Source organism: Chaetura pelagica, unplaced genomic scaffold, assembly GCF_000747805.2.
Source record: "Chaetura pelagica isolate M959 unplaced genomic scaffold, ChaPel_1.0 scaffold104, whole genome shotgun sequence".
In the NCBI taxonomy this organism is placed as follows: Eukaryota; Metazoa; Chordata; class Aves; order Apodiformes; family Apodidae; genus Chaetura; species Chaetura pelagica.
In genome coordinates, this window is record NW_009953786.1 from 8,402,336 (window position 1) to 8,411,433 (window position 9,098).

Here is a 9,098-nt window from a genome sequence, read left to right on the forward strand (position 1 = left end):
GGCAGCGTGCCCCGGGGTGTGTGGCTCGCAGCGCCCGCTTCTCTTTGTTCCCCCCCAGTGGTTTGGAGCCTGGGAAGGCTTGGAGAGCTTAACTCGGCCGCTGATCTGAAGCTGACACTTAGTGAGGGGACTAACCAGCCGCCCGACGGTGCAGTTTGCACAGGGGTCTGAACGCCAGTGAATGGAAGAGGCAGACTTTCTCCTGGTACCAGATGCTGTTGGCATCTGTTTGCTGGAATAGCTTGGGAGCAGCTCGTGGGAAGTTTTGTTGTTGTTTTTTTTTTCTTACCTGCCGAGATTTTATTCTTTTTTTTTTTTTTTAATGCAGAGAGGAAGGTTATGTCAGTGACAGGCACGACTTGGAGGTTTGTTGGGAGTTCTTGGAAGAAATAAGCGTGGTGCGTGTGGGTGTTGTGGTCAATACGCTGAATTTACAGCTCTGGAAAAAACCCACCTTGAAATACTCCACCACCAAACTCAGACCATGCCATAGTCTGTAGTGGAAGAGTAGCGACATAAAAAGAAAATGCCAGGTGGATTTTTAAATGTGTTTTTTTTTTAAAACCAGGGGAGCAAAGAGAAGAAGAATCACTTGACATTTAATACTCAGAAGTTGCTAATTGTGGTCAAAACGGCATAGCGTTGCGAAAAGATTTTGCAATAGCAAGGGACTGGATAGTAAAATGAGAGGTGAAATCCAGTATTAAGATGTACGGAGTAATGCTTATAAAAAGTGTGCAGTGTATGGGTGCTTAATTACGTGGGGAAATATAATGGCTTCAGATGAGCTGTTTAGTATTAAAAACAACAAGGGATTAGCTGAAGTAATTGCAAGCATTTCTCCAGAGTATCTGTTTAATGCTTTGTGGCAAGCATGGGCAAATCAAACATTAGAAGTTTAAAATAGAAAATGTCACTATGCTGCTACAGGAATTTGCTGTGTTCCCTGTCTTACACTTTAACAAGAAAATACAGTTTATTATCTTATTAAAAATAAATAAAATCCTACTTTATTTTTTAAAAGATAGGATAATATAATAATTTCTGCATGAAGAAACTGAACAGGTTAGCTCTGCCTAGCCTCAAAACTAGGTGACTGGAGGATGGGTAATAATGGTTATAAAACTGAGTAGATTGAAAAAGGTGAACTAGGAATGGTTGTGAAATGAATTCATTACAGAGGAACTGGAGTACGTAAAATTAAATTATGAAGCAATAAGCTTAAAGCAAAAAGTTTTCTTACACAGGGAAATAAATTACAAGCTAATTAACAAAGAGTATTTTGGATGCTGCAACTTTTTATTATTTAGAGATTGTGGAAGAAAAGTCAACATCTTTAAGCTGTAGAACTAATACTCGGGTGAGGAAACTTCTGAAATGTAGGTAACTGGAATTGCAAGGCTATATGAGGGCACACCTTGTATGCTTGTCTTGTGCTCTTTTCCTGTGCATCCTGTACTGGTACAGATTGTTACAGAATAAACAGTGACATAAGCGGATATTTAGACGAAGTTTCTATATGTTCATTAGTTGTTGTTTGGTCACTTTTCATCTTTTAGAAGGTGAAACATGGTACCTGCTAGGGTTTTCAGAGTGTGTGTGTGAGATCTTTGCTTACTGTCTTGCTGAAAAAGTAAAATGATTTTGTGACATACTGTTCAAAATCTAAGACAAGGATAATTTTTGTCAGGCCTTTCTGCTTTTTGGAATTGAAACACTTTTTAACTTTGCTTACTTAAACATCTCCCATGTGCTTTCCTGCTTACAGAGAGTTTTATAAATACTTAGCAGTTTAGAGTTCCCTGTTGTGCGTTCAACTTGGACTCAGTGAATACTTTCCTTTCATTCTTTTGTTGTATTTTACTTTTGACAGTATTAGAGCTTATAAAATGATTGCTAAAAGTCACCTAGATTTCAGAAGTACTGAGCACAGGAAGCTGACAGAGCCATCTGATGAGAGTTACAGAAATGGCTTTATGAAAAAAGAATTACTGGGTCAAGACCCTAAAGAGCTGCAACTTGCATTTTGAGTGGCTTATAAAAGGGCTTGTGCTGTGAATGCTTACAGAGAACAATAGACTTAAATATCCAGGAGACATCCTAGCTTCATGTCGCTTTCTACTGCTTATCACAAATGCGATGTGGTGTAAGTGCTATCGAAACTGAAATTATGGGGAAAACATTGCATTTCATCATTTTTTTTAAGTGAAAAGACCAAAGCAGAAATATCAGAAGTTATTTGGACCAGTTCTTCAGCCATGTGAAAAGCAAATGTTTATGCCTGAATTAGGCATTTATTCCTATAAAAGTACTTTGAATTGATGACCTGATTTATTTTTCTTTAAAATATTTCTGGATTCTTGCAGCAATTGCTGCTACTTTTGGTGTTAATCTCAATTTGGTAGGAAGTGTGGAAGGCTTGCAGCCAGCAACATCTCCATCTGTAAACTGGTCACATCTGACGTGGAAACCACTGAGGGACTGTGAGCATAGCAAATTTTCATTTGGTCTTTTGAAGGTGGGAGTAAGGTAACTTGATTCCGCTTATGTTTACCTTTCATGGTTTCTTTTCTCTGGTTTCTTTCTGGTGATCTCTTTGCTACTTTAGTGTATTTCATGTTCCTCTGCAGATGGGAGTAACTTATACATAGTCAAGAATACAGGGTAAGATAAAATACCAGCCAGGGTGAACTCGAGTGGTGCTTACCTCCATATATTTGTTTAATTTTTCCAATGTAACAATGCATGGAGCTGTGTGGAATTGCAGAAGTGCCTTCAGTGGAACAGATGGAAGCGTTCCTCTCATTTGTCAAGAGAGGCTAATGAGATATGCTTTGGGAGACAAGAGCTTAAAACAAAAATCATGTAACTCCAAGTGCTGAAACAAATGTGTGATTTGTCTCACAAGTGAGAATTCAGTTGCAGATGGGAAAATATTTGAGCTTTAAACTTCACCTGAATAACTTTTGCTTAATGCTTTGTTCAAACAGTTTTGTAACTACCTTAACTGAGAGACTCTTCTAAGATACCTCAAAAGATGAGGAAAGTTGTTCTTGATTAGAACAGCAGTGAAGAGAAAATACTCATTAGTTTGAAGTTGAGTTTCAAAACTGTTACAAATGGGAGGTCTGAATAGTTTCCTTGTGATCAGTCAGCAAGCAGCATGTGGTAGGTAGAGTGTTGTATTAAACGGCACCAGGTTTAAGGAGCTGTGCAGAACCAAGCACTGTTCCCTGATGTCTTCTGTTACTCCAATATCAGAGTAGCATATGCTACCTTCAGTCTTCTCCATAGTGAAGCTGTCCACTAGGGCAGTATACTATCTGCATCTTAAAAATGGTGCAGCCCTGGAGAGACTTGTCTGTGGTCATGGAAGACATCTGGCACAAAGCTCAGAGTAGGACGCTGTTCTCCCAGATCTCAGGTTAGCATCTAGAGCTCCATGCTCCTTGTTTTTGTTTGTTTATTTTGTTGGGGTTTTTTGGGATTTAGTTTTGTGTGTTGTTTTGGGGTTTTTTTGTTTGTGTTTTTTTTCAGTTGTAGTTGCTCAAGATTTGCTGCAATGAACACTTCAGCATTTGAATACAGGCAGCATTCACCTTGGTGATATCCTACTTCTAAATTAAGTCTTCATGTGCTAGAGAAGTAGCATCCTATTTTCAAATCAGTAGGGACACAAGATAAAATGTTCTTACAAGACTGCACAGGAAGTCCATAGAAGGATCAGAAATAGAAGCCAGATAACCAGACTATCTTGTGCCGTTACTCCATCACCTGCTTGCTTGGTTTAAATTTTTCTAAGTTCATGTAAGCAGGTTGTTTTAGCTCAGCAGTCCGCATGGGCCCTGTGTATTTTGGGATTTTTTGCTCTTCCTGATTTTAATGGAAGAGAAAAATGTGCTCCAATAAAGAAAACCCTGCATCAGGTTTTGCGTACAAGTCAGTGTAAGGTGAATGAAATATATGGACCTGAGAGTTTTGTACCCCTCACCTTTTGAGGGGGAGTAATGTTGCAGTCGGATTTGTTTCTCTCCTTTATGAACAGCTAAGAGCTGGTGTGGGAAGTAACAGAAACTGTAGCTTTAATAAAGCATAGTCAAATGATAAAATCTGTTTAACACCCCAATGTTGCATAGATGTTATGTGCATCTATGAGTCAGTAAAAGAGGCTTTGACTCATGGTCCCGTCTTCATCAACATGTTGCACCATGGTTTGTTAGAGGGGTTGACATACTGATGGCACAATGCCAAATGTGGCTTAAATGTTTTTGGATGGCACTTGGCTGTGGCATTTTAAGTGAGATGGTGGCTCCCAGCTTTTAGTGAGTACTAAACTCTTCAAGGCTGAGAGTTGCTTGTTTGCCTAAATGAGAAATACTGTCTGTCTGTATTAGACAGGGTTTCCTGACTCTGGATTCAAGTGTCTGCTACACAGAGCTATAACCCCTGATTTGCATTGCAATGATGTACTGTTGGGTCTGGCTACTACTTTGAGAGGCAACTTCTTTCACCAATTAGTGTAGAAATATTATATATTACAGTGTGTATGTCATCACTGCTTATTTGCTGAAGATCTGTTGTGGGTGTGCTTGTTTGACTTCCACAGGTTTAGTCAAGATAAGGGTGATTTGAAAAGGTAAATAGCTAAAGAAAATAAAGCAAGCACTGGAAGACTGATTTGAATCAAATATTTTGTGTGGTGCGGTTAAACCAGTAGGACTTCATTGAGACCAGTTTACCTCAACCAAATGGAAGCAGTTGAGATGCAAACTGGTGGTGTCCGTTACCTGTCCAAGAAGAGCTCTCCAGAAGAAACACTGCAAAGCTAAACTTGGTTGCATAAAGGCAAGAATGCATTGAAATGCCCACTTTCCTTTTTTTATGTATTTCAAATGACAATTCTTTTCCTTTAAAAAATAAATTACTGTGTAACTTCCAGTTTTTCAGAATGGCATGGTGTCAGGTGTTCTTAAGAGTCTGAGAAATTAATAGAAAATGCGTTGTCCTCTGATGCAGAAGTAACTCAGTACTGTGAATCTGCCTCCAGGCTTTGTTTGTGTGTGTGTTTTTGTTTAATGGTGCATTTAGTTGATATTATTGTAGAGGAGAGTTTCTCTTGCCCAGAATAACTCGTTCTTTAGTAGTCTGGGTATTTCCAAAGAAATTCTTATTTAAGTATTTAGTAACACTGAGGCAACAGGAAGGCTCAGCTGAAGAGGCAGTCTTAACTCGATTCAGACAAGTCTGTTTGGGGGATTATTTTTTTCTAACTTTCTGTCCAAGCTGGCACTCTATTTAGAGCAAGTGAAAGAAAGCTAATCAAAGCAGAAATATTTATTATATCTAAATGTCTTTTGTACAGGCTGGGAGATCTTGTGAGCTTTTGAAACTCTAGTTTTCAAGCCTGGTTGCCCTCCTACTGTTATAATTGACTAAGTCTGTTGTAATTTTAGTTTCAATGCACTGCATGGTGGGTTGTTTCAGTGGCTATTATCATTGGTCTGGTTGTTAGTTGACTATAACCAGTCTTGTTGGCTGATTATTTACATGTCTTGTTTGTAGTCTTGAGCTAGAGAGCTCTAAGGTCTGTTTATGGTACCTTATATTTTAGTGGCTTGGATCGCTGTGCTCTAACTCAAAATATGGAAAAGAAGAATTATGGTTTTCTTGAGAGTGTCTGAAAATGAACTGTGAGTGTTCTTTAGTATTTTTCCCCACCCCCAACAGTAATTCTGTGTTAAATGGCCTGTTTGCAGTGATAAAGGAAGCATGTGGTCTGTTTTATCTAGCCTGAAATAAACTTATCTCCCTTAACAGGGTATTTATTTATGCCAAATATATTCAAGTAATGCATCTGTAAAGTGCCCTGTATTTTTTTTGGGAAGGCCTTGAATACTTTTGGCTCTTCCTCCCTCCTCTGTGGTGGTCTCTGGTAGTAGCGTGTCAGTTTCATGCTAATTCGCTTTGCAGGTGGTATAGGTAGCATTAAAAAACCAAAAACAAACAAAAACCAAAACCTAAACAAAAAATGAACCAACCAAAAAACCAAACCCAAACAAATAAAACCCAGCCAAACATTTTGTGGCTGTTTCCCACCTCCACACATAAGCTTAAATGTATCTAGTAGCATGTACATGCTTGTCATGCATTGGTGTACATGCATTTTCATGCATGTCTGGTGTCTCACATTTTATCTCTGCCAATAATTTGGGTGCTTGAAGACATTTTTAAATGGCTTGTAGTATACTGCTTAGGACTCACCTTCTTATCTCTTATATTAACTTGAAATATTTATTGCATTTTCTTTCCCATGTGGACTAGAAAAGTGCATGACTTTTGGAAATTTGTGTACTTCTAATGATGTTGAGACACATGAAAAGAATGGATTGTTTTAGGGTCTTCAGAATGTCCAGAGCATTGATGGTTCAAGAGATCTGAAATATCCCTCAATGGAAACAACTTGGAAAAAATTGCTGCTTCAATTTTTATTTCTAGATCTCGAAGAAAACAGATGCTAAAGCCAGACATCTGCTATTGAGTTTTTTCCTAGTAGCAAGGGGATTGCATGTGTTTGTGGGACATTAGATTCAATTCATCACAAGTCATGTAAAGGTTTAGGTATTAATGGAATAGAAGATACTTGGTGTAGGCCTTAAGAATTAATTTATATCATAAAAGGTTGTCATATAAAAACTTTCCTCCAACGTGCCTAAGCAGCAGACAATTTATGGAAATTAAAAGACTGCAGGATATGAAAAATATTCCAGGAGGGAGGAGAAGGATGAGATCTTTTTTCGTCCTAAGTAATGGTCTGCTCGTATTGGCATGACTCCCATTACTGAAGAGGAAGAAAAATAGTGGTGCTGTGGTTACACAATTGCCACTTATTAGTCTTCCTTCCCCTTCCCTAATATTCCCCAGTTGTCCACACTCAGAAGTCAGTTTCTGCTGACAGCTGTATAATTGGGAGGATGAGTTTCCCTAACTGTAAAATTGGGCTTTTAATATTTGTGTAGATCAGCAGTATAGGCTTGAATAGCTAGCAAGACCTTCGGAACAGAGCATGTGAGTATTTATAGCTTTAGCAAGACAGGTAATGTTTGGTGTTGCAAATGCTGCTTATGTGGCATATGTTTTCAAATAGCTGTTTAAATGTTATGCTACTTAACTGTATATCAGAGAAGTTAGGTTCCTCTTGCAGGGATAATGACTGGTCAGCTAGAGGGAAAGGAGTATCACTAGTTCTCAGGTAAAACTCCAGTCTCTCTTGACCTAAGTGCTTTAGATACAGGAGACCTCCTTTTAAAAGGAGTATTTTTGTTTAGATACATTTATATCTGCTTTTTAAAGTTCTTTGGCTGCCTGTTACAGAAACACAGAAGAGGGGAGGAGCTGGATATTTAAAACTTTTTCAAGAAAGATTCTATAAATATGATCGTCTTAGCTTTTTACTTGTATGGTTTTGAGACCTAGGGCATTTTAGCAGTGGAGCAGAACATAGATTACCAGAACATGTTAATTTTACTGTAATGGGGTTTGGGCATGGAGAGGGAACACCTTGAGTTTGGGGGAATGTGGCTTTTGGTGAACACAAGGAAGGCCTTATGCATTTCAAAACAAGTGTTATTATAAAACATGGTATTAATTTAAATCTCTCCACAAGTGTGCTTAGTAATGATTATGTAATGCAGCTTTTAAAAGGTGATTTTCAGAATTATGTTTGCCGATTGAGGGTAGAAACTCTCGTGCTACCTTTTTAGAGCACTTGTGTAATGAATCCTGAGTCGTTAATTTGGGTATAACCACAAAAGTTCCTTTTCTTCTGTCAGTGAAGACCTTTGTCAGTGCAGTGGTGATCTCCCACCTGCTCCTTGCTGTGGCAGTACAATGTGGACTGTGTAGATCCTTGCCTGGAGCTTAAATGCTTGCTTCCAGATGAGGATAAATACCAAGGAAAACTGGTGTTTAAAGGACTCATTTGTTGTGGAGGGGTGTTGGGGCTGGGAGGTGGGAACTGATAACGTTTTTTCTCACTTCTTCCTGGTATGCTTGCTTGAGAGCTGACCATGGTGTTGTATGAAGTAACTAAGCAGTGCCTTTGTTCTTTCCTCTGCAGGCTGGTACGTGGTCTGGCAATTGTTTTTGTCTAAATTCAAATTCCTGAGAGAATTGATAGGTGATACGGGGTCCCAGCAGGGAGACAACGAGCCTTCAGAGGCTGAAGCTGAACAGGAGACTCCACCGTCGCCTCAGAGAGGTAGACAGAAGTCTGCTCGGCAGCGAAGGGCACATACAGAAGACACAACTTAAAGTGCTCCACTGATCTGACTAACTATGAGTGGTTAAGCACCTCTGCACTGTGTTGTTCAGTGGTTTGATCTTACTGAAAAACTGACTTAAGAGGTAATATTAGTATCTGTGGACCTTTACGTCTGAACTACCAATGTATGCCATGTGAGTAGAGGTTCAGGGAGGGCTTCAGCAGCAAGTCATAAAGTACTGGAAGAAGCAAGGGGTGGAGAGAAATCTCCATCAGAAAAATGCTGAGCTGCTGTAGCTCCTATCTCTGCAGACAGATTGAAAACAGGTCCTGCACCATAGGCTTAGCCTTTGCATTAGTCTGAACGTTGTAAACATTTCAGACTTGAAATAATTTCTAAATTATTTTTTCTTTACAGCACTGTAACTACACATAGTGAAAATGAGTTTTATTTCCTTAGCTATATATGAATATATTTTTCTCCAACTTTGAGAATGCATGTGAACTTGAAAAATGGTTGAAAGAATATCCTGCTTTAGAAAATATTCTAAAGTGAGATTTTAGTTACGTTCTTATATATAAAGTATAAGTGAAATACGAAGAATCAGTTAGATGCACATGATTTGGAGGTGTTTATTATCTCCTTTTTAATAAAAATGGCAAAAAAAAGGAATTGGGTGGTAAGACCTGTTTTCTTGGTTTTAGCATCAGAAGGGTTACAGGTTAAACAGGCCTGCTAGGTTTCTGTATGTTTTTCCTGAAACCTTTCACTCTAAGTCCAACTTGTGTTGGAGAAGGGAAGATGCCTAGGTTATGTACTCAGTGTTCAGTATTCTGA

The 9,098-nt window shown here is 38.7% G+C and overlaps 1 protein-coding gene across 1 annotated transcript in view; it reads left to right on the top strand.

Moving 5' to 3' along the window:
- SMIM13 (small integral membrane protein 13) overlaps nucleotides 1-8,310 on the top strand; it is a 9,160-nt gene extending 850 nt beyond the window's left edge. Inside the window, exon 2 of the mRNA XM_010000986.1 lies at nucleotides 8,117-8,310. Within this exon, the coding sequence (XP_009999288.1) occupies nucleotides 8,117-8,310 (194 nt within the window). The remainder of the gene's footprint in view (nucleotides 1-8,116) is intronic.
- The last annotated feature ends 788 nt before the right edge of the window (nucleotides 8,311-9,098 follow it).